Source organism: Neophocaena asiaeorientalis, unplaced genomic scaffold (assembly GCF_003031525.2).
Source record: "Neophocaena asiaeorientalis asiaeorientalis breed wild unplaced genomic scaffold, Neophocaena_asiaeorientalis_V1.1 scaffold65, whole genome shotgun sequence".
Taxonomy (NCBI): Eukaryota; Metazoa; Chordata; class Mammalia; order Artiodactyla; family Phocoenidae; genus Neophocaena; species Neophocaena asiaeorientalis.
In genome coordinates, this window is record NW_020173215.1 from 487,547 (window position 1) to 512,098 (window position 24,552).

The following is a 24,552-nucleotide window of genomic DNA, read 5'->3' on the forward strand; positions in this document are numbered from 1 at the left end:
AAAGGCATAGAAAGAATTTTAGTCACTGGTCCTTCTAAGGGCTCATTTAAAGAACATTTATTCCCTATAAAATGTAATCTGTGTTCAAAGTATTTGGACCTTGATTTCTCATTTACCCTAATACCCAGACCAACTTCTAAAAGATCCAAGTTCTGAGACTGCTAAATTAAATACCTAAATGTACCAAAAAGTCTCAGAGTCCTATTATATCTTAGTTATCTCTAAAAAAATCTTTAAGAAAGCACTTTCATTCATTCATTCAAGTAGTAAGTATCTGTTGCAGTAACCAGTAACAGAACAATGACTGTGGTATTAATTACGTATATAGAAGTATTTCACCATAGATACTCTATTGCTATAATAGCTTTTATTTCTAACCACACAAATATAATATTCTTTTTACATTTTACATTAAACCAAATTCCTTGAAATCAAGAGCAAAATATGAAACCCACAGAATCGAAAAGCTGACAGGACAAGATTTTATTTCTCACTTTGTAAAAGAAGAAATGTAGCTCAGAGGTGTCAAAGGAAATGTAACCAGTCACCTAGATATTTTTCCTTTGTTGAATAACATTCTTGAAATATATAGAGCAGATCTTAGTTAAAGAAAGCAAACTAGCCATTTCTACTTTTATTAATCATTGCATAACTCGCCATTAGCAATGCTGTCGATGATATATATGGTCAACTCATCCCCTAGAAATGCGGTCTTACCTCTGCATGCTCAGTAGAAGTTTCTGTACCACTCATTCTAGTTGTGCACTGTAGGAAATGTGCCACGGAAGCTGGTTTTTCTGGAGTCTTGGAGAGCAGAAAGAAAAAAGCAAAGAAAATATCTCTGAATGGTGTCTTTTAAAGTCAGAGCAAATATATATATAATTTTTAAAATACCACACAAATAGTTAACTGATGATAGAAAATAATAGCAACAGTTTTTCACTGAAAATGTACAGAAGTGACTCTGTATGTGAATTATACAGAATAAGGTTAAAAGCACAGCAAGTGTGATTATAACTTTTCTTCTCTTCCAGATAGGGATTTCCCAGGATGTCTCAAGCTGCAGGCTGTGACTAACACGCAAGGCAGATAAGCCTTGCTATGGTATGTAAATTGCCATTCTTCCCTTACTGGAAGTTTCTCCCACTGGAGGAAGAAGTTACCACAGAAAGCCTAGGCAAGCCAAGTCTTTCCTCAGTAGACAAGCTGCCGTAACTTCACTGTATTTCCAGATCAATTAGGTAACTGCTGACTTTTTGACAGCCCAGTTCCTTGCTTCCCTAAGGGAAGGATTTTCTGGCAATGCCTTATACATGTCAGCTTAGCTGTGCAGAATTTAATGAGTCATACATAATTCTCATGGAACTAAAAAGAAAATAATTCATTACAAGGTTATCGGGTATTGTTCGTAAAACTAATCTTCTGTATTGGCAGGAAGTTTAAACTTGGTTCTCAAGTTTAAAGTCTCAAGACTGTCTTTTCCATAGGTTGTCCACATTTTCTCCATGATCCCATGGAAGTAAAATCTTTGCACTAACATTTACCTTTAATGAGTTGGCTTGTCGTTTTACAGGGCACTGAGATAATGGAGCATGTGATAAGTAGGCAATTATACTCCAATAAAGATGTTAAAAAAAAAAAAAAGCACGGAAAGCAGATGTTTGGAGCTACACAGATGGGCCGTGATAGAGCAGAAGACCTCATTCTTGACTTGGAGGAGAGGGAACAGAAGAAAAGGCAACAATATAGAAAGGAAGGAATGTGTTGCTGAAAGGAGAAAAGGAAGAATTTAGTCAATCACTTAATTTACGTTTTTCTTTAGACCTCCCCATTTGATATCCACATATATGTAGGATAAATCCTAAAACTCCTGAAATTCAGATTCTTTAAAAGGGAATGAACGGGTGGCTAAGATTTGGCCCTCCTTTTTCTCCTTTAGGTCTTCTACCCGTCTCCAATTCTTGGGCTCCAACCGAACTGAATTCCCTCTGCTTCCTGAACTGACCACGCCCCCTGACATCTGTGGCTCTCTCCACCTGAAGTGTGTGTGTATGTGTGTGTGTGTTTACTTTCTTCTGGTTTCTTGGTCTGTTTGGGGGGTACACTTGAGTGAAATAGAATGATATTTCCTTAAGGCAATATCCAAAAATACAAGTGGGAATGAAATTGTTCACAGTTCTAAAGGTAAAACTTATGACTCACATATGATTTGACTTTAGGGACTATGAGCAGGGATTTCCTGGAGACTGACACTTCATTAACAGTAAAATCTACTTATCAGAAAAGAATAAAAAAGACAATAACATAAAAATATATTTTCTCCCTCCCAATCCCTGCTGCAAACACACACACACACACACACACACACACAAAACATAATTATATATGGTTCAAGGTTCCCGTCAGCCTTATTTGTGTATTTGGTAATAATAACCCAGTGGACGTGTTAACACTGACCTAAAGAAATGGTTAGAAAGAACATTTTCTGGCCAGGCACTGTCGTCGTTGGGTCCCCTCTGTATGGGCCTCCTGTCGCACATTCATCATTGTAGCCCGTCATGATGTGAGTGATTCTACTGAATGGAAATCCTGTATCTTTGCATTTTTTATTATAATTTTTTCCCTCTTTTGCTGCTATGGCAGTTTAACAACAAACAGATTTTCTATTAGCTCCAGAGAGCCATGTGGTGATTTATGAATAAACAATAACTCTTCTGGAGTATCCCAAGTTCGGTTTGAGAAAAAGGGAATTTGCATTAGTACTGTCCTAGGAATAAACTGGATATTTTCTGTTACATATGCCCTCTTCACCTCACCTCCATCCCTTTCACATATGCTGTATACTTTAAGAGTCTGGCTTTTAGTCAAGCTTTGTTTCATGAGAAGTCTCACTAGCTGCAATAACTTTCAGAGAAATGGACATGTCACTCCATGTTTCCAAAGTGATTTTGAAGAGTCCTCATTTCTCAAGTGACTAAAATAATCTCTAGAGGAAAATAACTAACAGAGGGAGATATGGTGAAGTAAAGGACCAAGGAACTACCGGTCAGTGGTCTGTAACTATCATTCCGGTTGATGATAATTCTCTCAAAATTAGTTCAAGAGAGATCATCACATTTCTACACATGCTTGGAGGGATTCTTTGGCAGGCTTTTTCTTTAATATCCATTTAGAATGGGGGTTAAAAAACCTCCTTTGCTTCCTGAATCTATTTGCATAGATTTTTAAGTGAATGTGCTATCTAGGTAGGAGAGAGAGTACGTGGTGGTGACTAAACATCTGACTCTAGAGTCCAGTCATCTGGATTCATATCTCAGCTCTGCCTTCACTGCTTGTAAATCTGGGGATGATGCTTAAGGCCCCTAAGTCTCAACTTCCACATTTGTAAACTAGGGATAGTAGAGGTGTCTTCTTCCTGGGGTGCTGTCTGTGATAATACATAGAAGAGCTTAGATGTTAATAATAATATGACCTTAAAGATAGGGACCATCAATCATTTACACATCACTTACTATGCACATGGCACTAAGTGGATTCCAAAGGAAAATAAACAAAAGTAACAAAAGTTCCTACTTCTAATGAAATTTACATATCTATAAATAAATAAATAAATAAATAAATAAAAAATGACTGTAGGAAATCAGAGAGAGCTCATTCAGAGCTTTAGTCATTATTGCAGGAGTTGGAATATCTGCTGGGCCTTGAAGGCTGGATAGGATTTTCATAGATGGTGAGAACTGAGATATATTATTGTAAGGGGAGCAACTTAAATGAAACAGAGATGGACAAGCCTAAATATGAAGGATTATAGCAAGCTCATTGTAACTAGAGGGGGGCTCATGTGGTCTATCTAAAGTCGATTTAGATCAAATTGTGAAAGGCTTTTAATTTGAGACTAAGAAATTTTAAGTCTATTGCATAGGCCATGGGGCACTTCTAAAGACCCTTGAGGAAAGGAATTATATGATCAAAGTGGCTTTTTAGTAAAAATAAACCTGGATATGCACATTATGTACTAAATGGGTTAGACTGACAACTGCAATACCACTTAATAGATATTATCAAAAGTAATATTCAAAATACTTAACATCTCGTGGTAATCAAAATATTTAATAATCAGCTCACCTGGGGCACTCAGAATGAACCACACCTCTGAACTCCAGACACCTATAGTAATTGCCTACTCACCATACCTGTTTGGTTGCTTAATAGGTACCTCCTTATCCACTTATATAAAAGCTATTTCTTGATCTTCCCTCACAAGACTCATCTTCCCCATCACAATGACAAACTTCACGCTCTGGACTAAGAACTTTGGAGTCATCCTTGACTCCTCTTTTTCCTCATAGCTTATACCCAATCTAACTGAACATTTTTTAGGCTCTCTATAAACACACACAGAGGGCTTCCCTGGTGGCGCAGTGGTTGAGAGTCCGCCTGCCGATGCAGGGGACACGGGTTCGTGCCCCGGTCCGGGAAGATCCCACATGCCACGGAGCGGCTGGGCCCGTGGGCCATGGCCGCTGAGCCTGCGCGTCCGGAGCCTGTGCTCCACAACGGGAGAGGCCACAACAGTGAGAGGCCCGTGTACCGCAAAAAAAAAAAACAAAAAACAAATAAACAAAAAAAAAACATACACAGAAAGGAGAGCAGCATGTTGCCACTAGAGACTTCCCAGTTTAAGGAGAGAGTGACATAAACGTGCAATTTTATAAATTTTCAAAATGGAAACTTTAATGATTACTTCCTGATTTTATTCACATGAAAATTCTTAAGAGAGCATCCAGTAGTTACTGACATCTGTCTCTGTGTCAAATCCTAGTTCCATCCTTTACTAGATATGTGAGCTTGGGCAAGAGGCTTAGCATCTTTGCATTGATCAAGCCACCATCATCTCCTACCTGGATTACTGCAATACTATTGCAATGTTCCTTGGTTCCCCTCTGGCTCCTTTCCCATCTATTCTCAGCCCAGTAGCCACTGTGGGTCTTTAAAATATGTCATTTCATGTCACTCCTCTGCTCAAAACCTTTCAATGGCTTCCCATCTCAGAGTGAAAGCAAAACTCTTTATAGTGGCCCACAGGGTACTAGATACTCTAGCTTGTGCCCCTCTGACCTCTTTCTCAGTATCCTCCTGTTTGTTCACTCTGCTCTATGTCCTGGCCACACTGCTGGTCCATGAACCTCTCGTGTGCACTCCCTGCTCTGTCCGCCCAGAACTATCTTTCTCCTAGATAACCTCATGGCTCATCCCACCCTCCACCCCAAACGGGTAATTGCTTCAATGTCATCTCTTTATTAAGATCTTACCTAACCCCCCTCCATTTAAAATTACTCTCCATCCCAGTGTTTTCCTGCTATATTTTTTCCACAGCACTGTATATCATACCCTATATATTTTTCTTCTTTGTTCTTTGCCTCCCACCATTAGAGCTTAAATTCCATGACAGCAGTTGTTGTCTGCTGTGTTCATTCTGTATTTCTCGAACCTAAAATAGTGCCAATTATGTTAGTGCCTACACAAGTACACACAGTGCTCAGACACACGTAAAGCCTCCTCCTTACCCAAAACTAAATCTGTAATGTTGCTGAGTCATGTATCTTCTCAAGAGGTTGTAGAAGATCTCAAGATCAGAAAAGTCAACTTCTTGGCTTCCAAACTAGTAAATTACCTCTCCTTCATACCCCAAACCTGGGTTTGGACTAGAAGAGCCGCATGAGAGGCGTGTCCCAAATTCCAGAGCCTCAAGGGGGATACAGGCTGTGTCCCTCCAGGTTGGCGCTTTGAAGCACTTCTTCCATGCGGTACATACATGTCTGCTTCCACTGCACACTTTTAGTTTTTAGTGCATTGCAGACACATCACAGGGCAAATTGGGCTTTGCTGACTCTTCTCCAGTCTTTAGGAAACTGCAGAATTTATGAAACTTCCATGTCTAAAGATTTCTCAGCGCTGCCCAAAGTAGTAAACTAGCTGACACAGCCTGACCACCAGCCCCTTTGAAGTCTCCCCTGGTTTTCCAGAGCAGTTAGTTACCTCCTCCTTTGTGATCCAGGGCACTTTGTGAAGCATCAATTCCTGCACTTACTGTAAAACTGTCATTAATTTTATGTACCTTTCTCTCCCAAGGCTGTAAGTTTCTTGAAGGTAGGGTTGATATTTATCATTTCAGCCTTGGGAACTGACATAGTACCTTCAGAGGACAGAGTAGTGACATACACACTGAAAAAAAATAAACCTGTTTATGTATAAATTTTCAGTAGGAAATCATAGTACACTTCTACATCTCAGAACACAGCCCAGAGGAGAATGACCACAGGGATAAGCAAAGTTATATGTTTTGTCTCCAAATCAGAAAGGATCAAGTAGGGGTATCCATTTTTAAAAAGCTGTTCTGTTTAAATGTATTTTCTTTTTATTCATTTTATAGGTAAATATTTCACCCTTTTTTATTTTGGTTACATGATCAATATTGTTTTGTCTCCATACAAAACCTCCTTAAATTTTTTTCTCCTAATCCTAGTTAATATTTAATAAATAAATAATATAAATGATTATACATGTTATGAGGGAATTTTTAAATGGTATAAATGTGGTCTTTAATAATATCTCCTACATTTGTACCGTACTTTATTATATCTTATAAGTTAATCTCTTGAAGTATTAACTGGTGATTCCCCCAAACACATATGGTTCTTTGTTTCATCTAAGTAATCCTTTCTTTGTTCAGTAAGAGATATCTTTCGTCTCAGGGCTGAGTAAGTTTGTCATTGAATGCAAAGGGAAAAACAGTCCCTGTTCAGCCTTTGAACTTCAAAATAGACTCTTCAAACTCTAGAGACCATCCTGAAAACCAAAGCTTTGAATTTTAAGAGCTAGTATTTCTGAAAGTAATATATTTAAAAAAAATTTTTTAAAGATTAATTCCTTTTGTGAAATTATTTTGAAATGCTTCAAAAAGTAACGTGGATTGATGGATGAAACATGCAGTGGGTAGATGGATAGATATATGATAAACAAGTAGAGTGAAGTTTTAATAGTAAAATCTATGGGTGTACACCATAAAATCCTTTCAACTTGGCTATATATTTGAAATTTTCATAACAAAATGTTTGAGAAAAATCAGAATCAAGCCGTAAAATCTTACACCATAAACAACTGACAAAAAAGAGGGTAGATGAAGAGATGGTATAACCTATTCCTTACCTCTTCCACACTCCCTACCCCATCCCACCCAGAGAAGAGTAAAAAAAGTATATGGCCCTGAGGAAAAATGAGAAAAGAATCAGGGGAAAAGAGCCCTGAATGTTGTGAGTACTCTTGGGGAAACTGAGTCTAACTCTTCTAGGGACTCATCCATCATCTATCGAAATGCCTAGATTGAACACCAAAGAGCAGAGAGAGCTTTGGCCTTACCCCCTGAGGTAAACCTGGGGAAGGGGCAAGTCTTGAGAATTTCTGCATAGCACACATCTGGGACTTCGCAGCATGTCTAGGGAGGGAGGTCCTGAGACAGACCCCTCAAACCCAGAGTGGTGTGGAAGCAGAGTCAGAAATTTCCTGCACTCCTGAGAAGGATGTAACAGTGGTTAGCTAGGGTTTTGTGGATTTAAGAATGCTTTGCTGTAAAATTGAGGAAAATGCAGTATTTGTCACATGGATCTGAGGACAGGAGATGAGAAGAGGGCCCTGGAAGCTTCAGTGATTGCCAGTGAAGCAATGAGCCAATGAAAAGAGCATAAGGAACAGATTACAGTGCTAATTGCAGTGTAAGATGATGGATTATTGCAGCCTGGTGCCTTCACCCTGAAGTTGCCAGAAAAACATAGGACCTCCAGAAAAATTTGAGTGTTAGATGCACAATAACCTTTTTTGTAAAAGTATGTCCGATACAATATTTTGTTGTTTATCTGAAATTCAAACTTAAGTGGGCATCCTGCATTTTTTTTTTTTTTTTTTTTTTTTTTTTACGGCAGGCGGACTCTCAACCACTGCGCCACCAGGGAAGCCCCATCCTGTATTTTTATTTGCCACATCTGGCAACTCTACTCCACCTGCATTTTCCCACAAAATCTGCATCACAGACTGTAGGTGCTGCTGTAGGGAGAAGACAGAGGAGAGAATCCCTGCATAAGGCTGCACTGAAAATATAAATTGCCTGAGAAAACGCTGAAGTGGCTGAGATTTCCTGAAGTCAACTGGATTAAATTATCTTCTAAAAGACAGGATAGCGGTCCTAGATTGAAACTAAATTCAGCTTAAAAAACCGAGAAGGGGGGGACCTTGAAGATGGCGGAAGAGTAAGACGCGGAGATCGCCTTCCTCCCCACGGATACACCAGAAATACATCCACACGTGGAGGAGAAAATTACAATTTTGCACATGTGAGTTCTGTGGTTTGAAAACTTTTATCTGCTTCAATTTGAACTTCATAACAGTCCCATGCAGCTGTCAGGAGAGGCATCTTTGATGTAAAGAAGGATTAAATTGAGGTTAAGAGTTGAGAAGTGACTTGCCCATGGTCATTACATGATGAGTGGGTGGCTGAACCCATACCAGACCCCAGTCCCCCTGGCGTATTCCCCACAAAGAACCTTTTCACCTGTGTGAGGAGATATGAATAACATAGCTAAAGATTATTGGACAAAACATAATTTACTTTGTTTGATACAGGAGCCTGAGCCATTAAGAAATATAATTCAGAAAAGTTTCAAGGGAGTTGAGCTTTCTTGAGGGCTACATATGAACTGTCTTGACCTTCAAGATCATATCCAAACAAACTCTTACCAGTTCCCATCACTACTTGCCTAGAGATTAATTTCTACTGCCAGTAACTGGTGGTCAGAAAAGAGAAATTTAGCCTTCGAAAATTGTAATCCTGCATTTGAAGTTTTTAATGTTCTCTTCTCTGCCAGACTTTAATCCCTGATCACTCGGTATCTTTGCAAATCACTTTATTTGTCTCTTGTACCTAGCTTACATGTGTTGACTTCATTTTCATTCATGTACTCATTCTTATAATAAATATTTATTGATTATGGACTGTGTATTGGACATGAGATAAGTACTAGATGAGCAAAACAGACATGTCTTTCATGTATTTTCTGGTTTTTGAAAATAAAATCTGAAGATTAGAGGGATCATTCCATTGATAATGAAATCCTTTCTGCATCATTTCATAATCACCAAGCGATTAGCCTGGAGACCTCAGGTGAAAGAGACTCCTTTCTTCCTGAGACAATACATCTCAACATATCATAGCTTTAGATACTTTTTTTTTTTTTTTTTTTTTGGACGCGGGCCTCTCACTGTTGTGGCCTCTCCCATTGCGGAGCACAGGCTCTGGATGCGCAGGCTCAGCGGCCATGGCTCACGGGCCCAGCCGCTCCGTGGCATGGGGGATCCTCCCGGACTGGGGCACGAACCCGTGTCCCCTGCACACTGTGCCACCAGGGAAGCCCCCTAGATACTATTTTTAAATAGCAAAAATTATAGTTACATATAGTAATTAAGAAGGGGCATGTACATATATAGATGACGTGGGAATAATGGGAGCCTACGGTGATGACTTGTGGAAACACAAGTGATCAAATAGTGTACATTGGGACTGTTTTGTCTGAAAATGAGCCTGACTCAAAGAAAATCTCTCAATATGAGAGCTTGAAAATATTGTAAATATTTACTAGCTGATCTTACTGATTTAAGGAACATTTACTTTTAAAAACTAAATCTTCCTTACTGGAGAAAAAAATAAAAGGAATAAATTATCCCACTTTTTGCTACCTATCCCAGAATCCCATAGGAAAAGATATTTATATACTCTGTGGGCCCAGCCTCACTCCCCTCACAAGTACAAAAGAAGCTAAAAAGAGTCTTAAGATGCATTTCATCTAGATGGTAGACATGAGAACACAATGAGCCTTCTTCAGTGAGAGCTGAAAGTGCCCATTTCGCTAGTATTTTCCCCACGCCCATTAAAGAAATTGTTTCTAACCAAACTAGAAATGGGAAGGCTTACTTGAGAAAAAAGGTTTCTTGAGGCATTAGATTCCAAAACCCATCTTAGGTTTGGAAGCCCTTACGAGAGATCCACATTCTGTCACAAAGCTAAACAGATCAAGAATATAAAGAATACATATTTGCTAAACAACTCTTATGAACGTGTTTATTCGTGGTATCTCCCAAGCCAAGAATTTAGCTTCCTTAATAGTGTCACAAATTTACAAATCTCTGAACCCAGAGGCTGACGTTACTCTTCCTTCTGCATAATAAGAAAGACATATCTAAAGTTTTTTTCAAGTGTAATTGCTGAAGTCATATAAGTCTAGAAGAGGGCAACGATTCCAAAAGTAAGGATAATACTTTTAGCTCCAAAAGTCTGTTTGCTAGAAGCCCTGACACTCCGAATTCATTTTCTTCTCTTTGCAGCCTCTTGGATGCCTTATGTTCGTTTATTCGGTTAAAATTATAAAATGTATTATAATTTCCACCCAGATGTCAACCTTCACTTCAAGATTTGGTGGCTTCCTCCACTAACACCCCCTCGTGTTGGCATGCTGCTCTCCTGGCCACCGAAGCAGCCTGCATTGGAGCTTCCAGGATCACTATGTTCAGAGGCAGATGGAATCGTCTTGCACCTACTGCTCACATCTCCAAAGGACAACCTGCATCTTCCAGTGTTCTCTAAATCCCTCTCTTGTGGAACTTGGGGCAAATCCTCCCAGCGATGGAAGAGAAAACCTTTGAGTAAGAAAGTGTCCTACTCAAAAGTGTCTCTTACTTATTAACCAAGAGGAGCTTGAGCTTATCACCTCACTTCTATCCAATAGACAGCTATCTGTCCAACAATGGATGCCTCTCAAGTGTTAGGGAGAGTTTCTGTCTCCCTTCTTTTATAAGAGTTTTAATTGTGTCTTAGAGTTCGATTTTAGCTTACAGACTTGTGTGTCTGTTTTCCTGTGGTGCCTGGTGTTATACCTTATTATAAAAGAGTTCAAGGGGGACAGACACAGCAAGATCTCCCTATCTGGACATATACCTGATATTCATGCATAGTGGAAGATTTTAAAATCTTTGTAATGAATGGAGGAATAATAGGTCATAGATAAGGCATGGTGATATTTAGGGAAACACAACATGGTCTCTTTATCCACTCATCTGTTTAGTTTTGAGATTTGATTATACTTTTAGAACTATAAGACTAAAAACTACTAGCTGAAGTTAGAGATAAGAGAAAGATACATAGCTCATTTAAATGACTTCACACAGGTTGCCAACTGTGAGCTTCAAACACCACAAAGTGCAGCAGCTGAGTTGAGACAGGCCTTCTTGTTGCCTAAGAACTTGCTGTTTTTCCAGCCAGCTATTCAAACATTTCCCAGGGAACAGTAAACAGGTCCTCACACAAAAATGCAACGTTTTTTCCTAACAAAGAAAGGATTGAAATACTCCACGATTACCACAACTGAATCAGCTATATGTATACGTATATCCCCTCGCACTTGCGGCTCCCTCCCACCCTCCCTATCCCACTCCTCTAGGTGGTCACAAAGCACCACCGAGCTGATCTCCCTGTGCTATGCAGCTGCTTCCTGCTAGCTATCTATTTTACATTTGGTAGTGTACATATGTCAATGCTATTCTCTCACTTTGTCCCAGCTTGAGACCTCCCAGCTTACCCTTCCCCCTCCCTGTGTCCCCAAGTCCATTCTCTATGTCTGTGTCCTGTCCTGCCCCTGGGTTCATCAGTACCGTTTTTTTGTTTTTTTTTTGATTCCCTATATATGTGTTAGCATATGGTATTTGGCTTTCTCTTTCTGACTTACTTCACTCAGTATGACAGACTCTAGGTCCATCCACCTCACTACAAATAACTCAGTTTCATTTCTTTTTATGGCCGAGTAATATTCCATTGTATATATGTGCCACATCTTCTTTATCCATTCATCTGTCAATGGACACTTAGGTTGCTTCCATGTCCTGGCTATTGTAAATCATGCTGCAATGAACACTGTGGTACATGTATCTTTTTGAATTATGGTTTTCTGAGGGTATATGCCCAGTAGTGGGATTGCTGGGTCGTATGGTAGTTCTATTTTTAGATTTTTAAGGAACCTCCATACGGCTCTCCATAGTGGCTGTATCAATTTACATTCCCACCAGCAGTGCAAGAGTGTTCCCTTTTCTCCACATCCTCTCCAGCATTTATCGTTTGTAGATTTTTTGATGATGGCCATTCTGACCGGAGTAAGGTGATACCTCATTGTAATTTTGATTTGCATTTCTCTAATGATTAGTGATGTTGAGCATCCTTTCATGTGTTTGTTGGCAATCTGTATATCTTCTTTGGAGAAATGTCTATTTCAGTCTTCTGCCCATTTTTAGATTGGGTTCTTTGTTTTTTTGACATAGAGCTGCATGAGCTGCTTGTAAATTTTGGAGATTAATCCTTTGTCAGTTGCTTCCTTTGCAAATATTTTCTCCCATTCTGAGTGTTGTCTTTTCATCTTGTTTATGGTTTCCTTTGCTGTGCAAAAGCTTTTAAGTTTCATTAGGTCCCACTTGTTTATTTTTGTTTTTATTTCCACTTCTCTAGGAGGTGGGTCAAAAAGGATCTTGCTGTGATTTATGTCAAAGAACGTCCTTCCTGTGTTTTCCCCTAGGAGTTTTACAGTGTCTGGCCTTACATTTAGGTCTTTAATCCATTTTGAGTTTATTTTTGTGTATGGTGTTAGGAAGTGTTCTAACTACATTATTTTCCATGCTGCTGTCCAGTTTTCCTGGCACCACTTATTGAAGAGGCTGTCTCTTCTCCATTGTATATGCTTGCCTCCTTTATCAAAGATAAGGTGACCATATGTATGTGTGTTTATCTCTAGGCTTTTTATCCTGTTCCATAGATCTACATTTCTGTTTTGGTGCCAGTACCATGCTGCCTTGATTACTGTAGCTTTGTAGTATAGTCTGAAGTCAGGGAGCCTGATTCCTCCAGCTCCGTATTTCTTTCTCAAGATTGCTTTGGCTATTCGGGGTCTTTTGTGTTTCCATACAAATTGTGAAATTTTTTGTTCTAGTTCTGTGAAAAATGTCATTGTATTTTTTTGTGTGTGTGTGGTACGTGGGCCTCTCACTGTTGTGGCCTCTCCTGTTACAGAGCACAGGCTCCAGACACGCAGGCTCAGCAGCCATGGCTCACAGGCCCAGCCGCTCCGCGGCATGAGGGATCTTCCCGGACCGGGGCACGAACTCGTGTCCCCTGCATCGGCAGGCAGACTCTCAACCACTGCACCACCAGGGAAGCCCTGCCATTGGTTTTTGATAGGGATTGCATTGACTCTGTAGATCACTTTGGGTAGTATAGTCATTTTCACAATGTTGATTCTTCCAATCCAAGAACATGGTATGTGTCTCCATCCATTTGTATCGTCTTTAATTTCATTCATCAGTGTCTTATAGTTTTCTGCATACAGGTCTTTTGTCTCCTTAGTTAGGTTTATTCCTAGGTATTTTATTCTTTTTGTTGCAATGGTAAATGGGAGTGTTTCCTTAATTTCTCTTTCAGATTTTTCATCATTAGTGTATAGGAATGCAAGAGATTTCTGTGCATTCATTTTGTATGCTGCTACTTTACGAAATTCATTGATTAGCTCTAGTAGTTTTCTGGTAGCATATTTCGAATTCTCTATGTATAGTATCATGTCATCTGTAAATAGTGACAGCTTTACTTCTTCTTTTCCGATTTGGATTCCTTTTATTTCATTTTCTTCTCTGTGGCTAAAACTTCCAAAACTATGTTGAATAATGGTGGCGAGAGTGGGTAACTTTGTTTTGCTCCTGATCTTATAGGAAATGGTTTCAATTTTTCACCATTGAGAACGATGTTGGCTGTGGGGTTGTCATATATGGACTGTATTATGTTAAGTTCCCTCTATGCCTACTTTCTGCAAGTGTTTATCATAAATGGGTGTTGAATTTTGTCGAAAGCTTTTACTGCAACAATTGAGATGATCATATGGTTTTTCTCCTTCAATTTGTCATTATGGTGTATCACATTGATAGATTTACATATATTGAAGAATCCTTGCATTCCTGGGGTAAATCCCACTTGATCATGGTGTATGGTCCTTTTACTGTGCAGTTGGATTCTGTTTGCTAGTACTTTGTTGAGGAGTTTTGCATCTATATTTATCAGTGATATTGGCCTGTAGTTTTCTATTTTTGTGACATCTTTGTCTGGTTTGGTATCAGGGTGATGGTGGCCTCACAGAATGAGTTGGGAGTTGTTCCTCCCTCTGCTATATTTTGGAAGAGTTTGAGAAGGATAGGTGTTAGCTCTTCTCTAAATGTTTGATAGAATTCGCCTGTGAAGCCATCTGGTCCTGGGCTTTTGTTTGTTGGAAGATTTTTAATCACAGTTCCAATTTCAGTGATTGTGATTGGTCTGTTTATATTTTCTATTTCTTCCTGGTTCATTCTTGGAAGGTTGTGCTTTTCTAAGAATTTGTCCATTTCTTCCAGGTTGTCCATTTTATTGGCATAGAGTTGCTTGTAGTAATCTCTCATGATCCTCTGTATTGCTGCAGTGTCAGTTGTTACTTCTTTTTCATTTCTAATTCTATTGATTTGAGTCTTCTCCTTTTTTTCTTGATGAGTCTGGCTAATGGTTTATCAATTTTTTTTAACTTCTCAACGAACCAGCTTTTAGTTTTATTGATCTTTGCTATTGTTTCCTTTATTTCTTTTTCATTTATTTCTGATCTGATCGTTATGATTTCTTTCCTTCTGCTAACTTTGGGGGTTTTTGGTTCTTCTTTCTCTAATTGCTTTAGGTGTAAGGTTAGGTTGTTTATTTGAAATGTTTCTTGTTTCTTGAAGTAGGATTGTATTGCTGTAAACTTCCCTCTTAGGACTGCTTTTGATGCATCACATAGGTTTGGGTCGCCATGTTTTCATTGTCATTTGTTTCTAGGTATTTTTTGATTTCCTCTTTTATTTCTTCAGTGATCTCTTGGTCATTAAGTAGTGTATTGTTTAGCCTTCATGTATTTGTATTTTTTACAGATTTTTTCCTGTAGTTGATATCTAGTCTCATAGCATTGTGGTTGGAAAAGATACTTGATACGATGTCAATTTTCTTAAATTTATCAAGGCTTGATTTGTGACCCAAGATATGATCTACCCTGGAGAATATTCCATGACCACTTGAGAAGAAAGTGTATTCTGTTGCTTTTGGATGGAATGTCTTATAAATATCAATTAGGTACATCTTGTTTAGTGTGTCATTTAAACCTTGTGTTTCCTTATTTATTTTCATTTTGGATGATCTGTCCATTGGTGTAAATGGAGTGCTAAAGTCCCCTACTAGGATTGTGTTATTGTCAATTTCTCCTTTTGTGGCTGTTAGCATTTGCCTTATGTATTGAGGTGCTTCTATATTGGGTGCATAAATAATTACAATTGTTATATCTTCTTCTTGGATGGATCCCTTGATCATTATGTAGTGTCCTTCTTTGTCTCCTATAATAGTCTTTATTTTAAAGTCTATTTTGTCTGATATGAGAATTGCTACTCCAGCTTTCTTTTGATTTCCATTTGCATGGAATATATTTTTCCATCCCCTCACTTTCAGTCTGTATGTGTCCCTAGGTCTGAAGTGGGTCTCTTGTAGACGGTATATATGACTCTTGTTTTTGTGTCCTTTCTATATCTTTGGTTGGAGCATTTAGTCCATTTACATTTAAGGTAATTATCAATAGGTATGCTCCTATTACCATTTTCTTAATTGTTTTGTGTTTTTTTTTTGTAGGTCTTTTCCTTCTCTTGTGTTTCCTGCCTGGAGAAGTTCCTTTAGCATTTGTTGTAAAGCTGGTTTGGTGGTTCTGAATTCTCTTAACTTTTGCTTGTCTCTAAAGGTTTTAATTTCTCTGTCTAATCTGAATGAGATCCCTGCTGTGTAGAGTAATCTTGGTTGTAGGTTTTTCCCTTTCATCACTTTAAATATGTCCTGTCACTCCCTTCTGGCTTGCAGAGTTTCTGCTGAAAGATCAGCTGTTAACCTTGTGGGATTTCCCTTGCATGTTAATTGTTGCTTTTCCCTTGCTGCTTTTAATATTTTTTCTTTGTATTTAATTTTTGATAGTTTGATTAATATGTGTCTTGGTGTGTTTCTCCTTGGATTTATCCTGTATGGGACTCTCTGCACTTCCTGGACTTGACTGACTATTTCCTTTCCCATATTAAGGAAGTTTTCAACTATAATCTCTTCAAATATTTTCTCAGACCCTTCCTTTTTCTCTTCTTTTTCTGGGACCCCTATAATTCGAATGTTGGTACGTTTAATGTTGTCCCAGAGGTCTCTGAGACTGTCCTCAAGTCTTTTCATTTCTTTTTTCTTTATTCTGCTCTGTGGTAGTTATTTACATTATTTTATTTTCCAGGTCGCTTATCCGTTCTTCTGCCTCAGTTATTCTGCTATTGATTACTTCTAGAGAATTTTTAATTTCATTTATTGTGTTGTTCATCATTGTTTGTTTGCTTTTTACTTCTTCTAGGTCCATGTTAAATGTTTCTTGTATTTTCTCCATTCTATTTCCAAGATTTGGGGCCATCTTTACTATCATTACTCTGAATTGTTTTTCAGGTAGACTGCCTATTTCCTCTTCATTTGTTTGGTCTGGTGGGTTTTTACTTTGCTCCTTCATCTGCAGTGTATTGTTCTGTCTTCTCATTTTGCTTAATTTACTGTGTTTGGGGTCTCTTTTTTGCAGGCTGCTGGTTCATAGTTTCTGTTGTTTTTGGTGTCTGCCCGCAGTGGGTAAGTTTGGCTCAGTGGTTTCTGTAGGTTTCCTGGTGGAGGGGGCTGCTCCCTGTGTTCTGATGGATGAGGCTGGATCTTGCCTTTCTGGTGGGCAGGGCTGCATCTGGCGGTGTGTTTTGGGGTGTCTGTGAACTTAGTGTGATTTTAGGCAGCCCCTCTACTAATGGATGAGGTTGTGCTCCTGTCTTGCTGGTTGTTTGTCATGGGGTGTCCAGCGCTGGAGCTTGCTGGCCATTGGGGGGAGCTGGGTCTTACCGTTGAGATGGAGATCTCTGGGCGAGCTCTCGCCGATTGATACTATGTGGGGCTGGGAGGTCTCTGGTCGTCCAATGTCCTGAAGTCAGCTCTCCCACCTCAGAAGCTCAGGCCTGACACCAGGCTGGAGCACCAAGACCCTGTCAGCCACGTGGCAGAAGATGAGAGATCATGTGGAGGAGAAATGAGGAATCTCAGCCAATATCCAGTACCCACTGCCACACATCTGAGTGAAGACAACTTGGACCCTCCAGCCACAGTGAAGCCTTCAAGATAACTGCAGATTAAATGATCCCAGGATAAGGACCTCCCAGATTTACAACCATACGACTCAGCAATTCCACTCCTAAATATTTACCTCGAGGAGGAGGTGTGTGTGGAGCTAGCGTCCACAGAATGGTAAGAGACCCGGGTCAAGAGGCATGAAATCAGGGGAAAATCCGAGTTGAGGCTGCGGCGTTGGTGCAGCAGAGGAGCAGCGGTGCCTGCGGCCGCTGAGCAAGCACACAGCTTCACTCTCCTTCACTCACTTTAGTATATTCTCGTGACAACCCATTTTAGAGATGAGAAAACAAGATTTCAATAATCAAAATTTTATTTTGATAAAGAACTAGCTTAACTTTCTAAAAAGGGAAATAAGGAAACGGAAACTAGATCTTTTGTTTTTTTCAACAAATGTGGTTACAAAAAACGTGTGTCAACTTACTGTACTTTCCAAGAAGTTTCATATTACTCTCTGAACATTTCAAAACATTTTCCCAAAGCTTTTTGCCTTGAGAAGAATGTCCAGAGCTAGAATTTTTCTCCAGTTACTGGGAAATCTTCCCTCAGCTGGTACCAAAGTTATTAAAAGCCAATTTCTAGTGCTGTCTCAGTTAAAATCAGAAAAGCAAAATAGAATTTAAACACAAGACAATGCGTTTAAGCAAATTCAGTTGTGGTATATCTTCTTAAAATTTGGACACTTTTCCTTCCCTTTCCCAAGTTGCACCCTTGTTTCCAAGCATTACTGGAATGTATATGTTTGTCCAAGAAATACATCTCAAGCTTCCTATCACTTTCTTTTGTCTTTAAAGACATACAATTACAGGGTCATAAATTAATGTTCATATATTAATTTTCTCATAGTATTAAGACCGTGTCTTGGTTTAGTGTAACTTCCATTTAACACCCATTTTGGAATTGAATGTTAATCTCACTTAGAAAATTATTTGTCCTTTGCCTATAAGATTTTCAATGCCTTCTGTTCACCAGCTGTCTACTTCAGCTCTCCCAGAATATTAAAACCTGCTTTCATACTGATGAAGTTCCTCATGTTCATCAATAATGTTTTTCTGTTTCCTCAAAGCAATGAGTCAGTCTGCTTATTTTCTCTTATAGTAATTCTCCCTCTTTCCTTATTCTTGGCAAAGATAGAGCAAAAAAGGAACATGACATATGTCTCAGGAGTTTTCATTAAATCATATTTCTTTTATGCAGCCACACTCTTCCCATCTCATAATGTCACAAAGAAATTCATTTCCTCTCCCTGGAAAGGGAGTCTACCTTACCGTTCTTATGCTTACTTCCTCCAGTGGAAAAATGAGAGATGCCCTCCACAGTTCTTCTGTAATTGGCTCACCCTTGTCTTACCCCAAAAGATTTTTCCTATACTTTTTTTAGTTCCATCAGTATCTCAGTGAGAATGCAACAGTTTTTATTTGTTTTGAATGTAGGATTTACTTCTGCAGAGTGCTATTGTAAACAGTAATTCAGCAGAGCTTCCAGCTGGAAACTAAGCTGTGTTTACTTAAGGAATCAAATATTTTAAGATACTTCAGATGACAATTGAGGAGGAGATGCCAGAAGTCCGTGAGATAAAGAGAAACTTCCAGGGATTTTTCCTGGGAGATCTTACCCTCAAAGAGAGAGTAAAGGCACAGAAGCTTGATCCAATGGTGATGCTTTAAGCCAGAAAGGAGGGTTTGTTCTGACAATAGCATCATTCCTGATACCAGCTTGAACTTGGGCCCAGTCACCGAATGATTCTTATGTGAGGGAGGGGAAGTTAAGAGCAGGATACATAGGGCAACCCAGACAAATCTGGGTTTAGGTCCAGAAACCAATTTCTACTAGCTATAGGACCATGAGAAAATGATCTAGCTTCACCGAGCCTCAGTTTCCCCATCTGCAGAAGGATGAAAGTCAAACTGTTACACATATTTCTGGCAAACACTGGATGTGTAAAGTAGCATTAGGGGCCTGTGTAGCTAAAGTTGCAAAAGGAAAGTTCTTTCCATTGAAATGGAGAGAGCAATAGCATTTAGCTGCATTTGGGCTCTGGAGAATATATCCAAATATTAGGCTGACTTGTCACAGTGAGTGGTACCACAACAATGCCACTGAGAGTGGTAAAGCTGACGTCTAGAAGCAGCAGTGATAGGTGGGCATCTGACAATCACTGGCAGTCAAAAGCTTGAGGATGAGAAACTGGGCTTATAAGTGTATATTCAATATTCCCCTGTAGACTTTGAGAATTATTTGTGAAAGGATTCTAGAGATAAGTTGATTTTGTATATCTAGTTTTCTCACAGTGCATGAAAACAAACATGTTGCATAACACTGGTACCTTCTAGAAAAACCTATGTTGTGATACTTTACACATTCATGTGACACTTTATACCCCATCCACAGGAAGTCCATGACCGGTGGGGAAGACATGTCTATACATAAATGATTACAAAACCAAGGTGATAAAGCCTATGAATGAGGTATAAAGAAGGTATTTATTTAGGACAGAGCAAAAGGGGGCTGGAGAACTCTGTGGGACTAAAGAGTCATGAAATGTCCAAACCTTGGCATAAAAGATAGTTCATCCAATGGGCAAGGAGACAAGGGTTTCCATGAAGAATAAACAGCATGTGAAAAGGCATAGTACATGAAACTGCATGGTCTGTTAGAGGACTGTGGAATGGTGGGACATGGGTGCATTTTGGGAAGTGGGAAATGGAGAGTGGAAAAAAAGAAAACGAGCAGTTTTAACAGGAAAGATACTGAATTCACCTTTGAAAATGCTGAGTGAAGTTGATATGAGTATAGAAAAGTACTTGACCTTTAGTAGGTGTATGTGTCAGAAGTCATCAGCCTATATTTTGTAGTTTAGTGAGCCAATGATTACAGACAGATCCCTGGGTGACACTAGTATAACACAGGCAGGTGATGAAAGAGAAGTCAGTGAAGGTGAGCGAGAAGAAAAGATCAGACGGTAAAAGGAGGGTGTTGAGGGATACTTTTATAGATGTAAATGGAGTAAGACATTTTAAGAAAGTTGAATTAGTGAATAGTATCAAATGCAAATGGGAGGACAAGTGAAAAATTAGATGCAAAATGACTGTGGATTTATCAGGGTAGAGCTTATTAGTGGTGTGATAAGGGGCTGCAAAGTCTTGGACGTCATGATCAATAAGCTTGGCTATGATATATTAGAGTCAGTTAGAACATTACCCCTAAAATGGGGGTGAGGGAGGGATAAATTAGGAGTTTGGGATTAACAGAGACATAGTACTATATATAAAATAGATAAATAACAAGGACCTACTGTATAGCACAGGGAACTACATTCAATATCTTGTAATAACCTATAATGGAAAAGAATCTGGAAAAGAATATATGCATATCACTTTGCTGTACACCTGAAACTAACACAACATTGTAAATCAACTGTACTTGAATAAAAAAATTAAAAAATAAAATAAAATCATACTTAATGGTGAGAAAGAAAGAACATTACCCATAAAATAACATGAGGTCTCATAAATGTTTAAAGTTGAGGAGAATTAAGCTGGCAAGAGGTGATGGAGAGATTGAAGATTTAGGAGCCCAAACACTCTTTAGTGACTGGTCTTATTAAGTGGTCCTCACTGCTACTCAGCAACTCATTTTAGTTTTGCACCTCTCTCCTGTCTCTCAGTCTCTCAATGGCCATTTCATATCTTCCCTTATGTTAACCACTGGACTTCACGTCTACCCTCGCATTCATTCTCTATAGATGTCTTTACCTCACACTTCACAAGGACAATAAAAAACATCAGCCAGGTACCTGTTCTCCTTTGCCTGGATATGTATCGGAAAACGAGCCAATTTCATCAACAAAGTGATAGGGGAAACAGTATCTTAAAGAGAGGTAGAAGTTCCAGTTAAGTTCCCAGGACAGAGCGAGCTAACTTCCAAGAGAGTAGCAATAAGGATGGAGAAGAGGTCTTTAGCACATAAGGAGGAATCCAGAAAACAAAATGAATGGAATGGGGAGGGAAGTCAGTCAAATGAGCCTTGGGGGCTGATAATCAGAGAATATGCAGATCAGAGGTACTGGAGGGGATTCAAATTCTCATCATTAAATTTCTTTCCGGGATTAGACAAGATGGCCACTACAAAGAAGCACACATTTCGTGAAGGAAGGAAGTCTTAACTGGGAGTTAGAGATATGTGTATGGGGGTGGGAGTGAGAAGAGAAGAAAGAAAAGGGGAGGAAAGCCTCCTTGCCACTCATCATTAGCAGAGAGTCATTTCTAACTCTGAAAAGAAATACTTCTTTTTCAGGGAGAAGTGGGAAGAACACATACCATACTATTTGGTCATTAAATGAATGAAAGAGTTATAGGAATATCCACAACATTTTATTAAGTGAAAAAAGGTGAGTTTAACAAAACAGGGTGTGCACGTGTGTGTGTGTGTGTGTGTGTGTGTGTGTGACAGAAGGAGACACACAGACAGACCCCAAATGCTGAGAGAGGCTCTCTAGGAGCTGTGGGCATGGAGGGGATTTCAGAGGCTGATACATGTTTGGTGAGGCCTGAGGCTTATACAATTCCAGGACCTCCTTTAAGAGAAAAAGACACAAATCTGTGAATGCTAATTAGTTACAAAAGTAAATATTTGTTTAGGGGAATCCAAGCTTAATTAGCTCCACAATAAATCTGTCTCTACATGATTTTTATAGTATTCTCTATGCTTAGTATAGCTTTTCCACAATGAGCATGAATTATTTTAGAACTAAGAACCAAAGCAGAAGTTATGTAAATTTTTTTTTTTTTTTTTCTTTTTGTGGTACGCGGGCCTCTCACTGTTGGGGCCTCTGCCGTTGCGGAGCACAGGCTCCGGACGCGCAGCCTCAGCGGCCATGGCTCACGGGCCCAGCCGCTCCGCGGCATGTGGGATCCTCCTGGATCGGGGCACGAACCCGTGTCCCCTGCATCGGCAGGCGGACTCCCAACCACTGCGCCACCAGGGAAGCCCTATGTAAATGTTTTTAATGTGAGCCATGCTCTCTAATTTACTTACATTAGATCTCTTTTGAAATGATCATTAGAGACGGTTTCTAATCAGAAGGGCTGCAGAGTTTAAGAGCTTATGTTGTCATTTATGATGTATTTCTAGAAAGTCATGCACAAAATTCCTAGCTTGAGCTTACCCTTGAATTTTATTTGCTTACATAAAGCACTATAGACAAATATCCTAAAACAAGAGGAAAGTCAAAGTCAAACAACTCTAATCAGGGAAACCTTGTTCTTTCATCAAAAAAATGGACGTGAGCTGTGCAGACTTTCGCAACCCAGTGTAAGTGGGTTTACAAAAATGAGGTTAGCGCCTCCCAGTAAAAGAGCTGTCGCTGCAATAAGTGTTCTTTCTTGCGGCTTGAGCTCTGCTTCCCCTGGTATCACGCTTTAAACTGGAAGGAGCTTCTGCTGAGGGTTTCCTTGGTAACAGGAAGTGACTGTGTATGAGAAGTTGGTACTGGTTCACTTTGTCCTCTCAGCCATCAAGGAAGTGCATTACTGTAAATGATTTGGGGACTGTCCCCATGCATTCTTCTCGGTGAACACTCTGCTGAAGGGTGTATTGAGAAACCGCAAAAGAAGATGTTTTCTTACCTTCACAGAACATGGACTTCTGTGACTTGGCGTTGGTCCCGGGGTGACCCCTCCGGGATCAGGAGAAACATTCCTCTCAATCAGATCGCAGATTTTATTATCCAGCTCCATGCTTTCACATCTGCCCAGGGGACATGGGAAAGTCACATTTTACAAAGATAATTAAAAATGATGATAATTTTGTGAATGATGTGGAGGTGTTATTAGTGTATGATACCCCTCTAAAATCTCCAGTTCTCTAATTTCATTTTGTATTCATTAGCTGAACTCTAAAGAGTATTGGAGTTTAATTTTCACTTACTTGCACATTTATTCCAAGTAATCAAGTAAGATACAGACAAGTTTAGGGATTTTCACAGTCTGATAACGATGACCAGAGCTGAGCACTCCCAGTAAGCCTGATGCTTTACATCCATATTCTTATTTAGTGGGTATAACAATGCATTACCACAGTCAGCATTACCTGCGTTATGCAGGTGAGCAAACTCAGACTTAGGAAGTTAATTAACTTACTAATTTACATGAAATCACACTGCAGAACACTGGCAGGACCAAGAGCAGACGCAGATCTGTAGGGTTCTATGGCCTGTCTCTTGGCTATGTTTGCTGTATGTCTTCAGTTAAACTGAGAACAAATCCCTAAGGAACTATTTGCCACCAAATGGAAATATTAGAGTCAAAGAGTATCTGGAAATTACCTTAAAAAGAACTTAGTCCAACTTGCATCATTTATATGAGAACAAGAATGAATTGCTTACATTCCCATGACTATTAACAGGTAACATCAAAATTTAAATCAGATTTTCTGACTCCAGTCCATTTTTCTTTCCATTATATCATGTTGGCATGATGGAGAAATCTTCTCATTAAAAACACAATTCAAGGGCTTCCCTGGTGGCGCAGTGGTTGAGAGTCCGCCTGTCGATGCGGGGGCCATGAGTTCGTGCCCCGGTCCGGGAAGGTCCCACATGCCGCGGAGCGGACCCACAATTCAAGAGAAAAATACATTCACTTTGTTATTTTTCTTTACATAGTTTTTTTTTTTTTTTGCCTTCCTCATCATTTTTCATCCCTTAAAAACAACCCCTTGGAGGCTTCTGGGAAGATGGCAGAAGAGTAAGACGCGGAGATCACCTTCCTCCCCACAGATACACCAGAAATACATCTATACGTGGAACAACTCCTACAGAACACCTACTGAACGCTGGCAGAAGGCCTCAGACCGCCCAAAAGGCAAGAAACTCCCCACGTACCTGGGTAGGGCAAAAGAAAAAGAATAAACAGAGACAAACGGATAGGGACGGGACCTACACCAGTGGGAGGGAGCTGTGAAGGAGGAAATGTTTCCACACACTAGGAAGCCTGTTCGCGGGTGGAGACAGTGGGTGGCAGAAGGGGAAAGCTTCAGAGCTGCGGAGGAGAGCACAGCAACAGGGGTGTGGAGGGCAAAGCGGAGAGATTCCCGTACAGAGGAGAGATTCCCGCACAGAGGATCAGGGCCGACCGGCACTCACCAGGCCGAGAGGCTTGTCTGCTCACCCGCCGGCGCGGGCGGGACTGGGAGCTGAG

General features: G+C 39.7%; 1 protein-coding gene across 1 annotated transcript in view; it reads right to left on the bottom strand.

Annotated features, from left to right (window-relative positions):
* The window catches only part of TNIP3 (TNFAIP3 interacting protein 3), a 60,854-nt gene extending 36,302 nt beyond the window's left edge, over nt 1-24,552 (bottom strand). The window contains 3 exon segments of the mRNA XM_024745153.1: nt 718-804; nt 22,984-23,104; nt 24,498-24,552. Coding sequence (XP_024600921.1) covers nt 718-804; nt 22,984-23,094 — 198 coding nt within the window. The 5' untranslated portion in view covers nt 23,095-23,104; nt 24,498-24,552.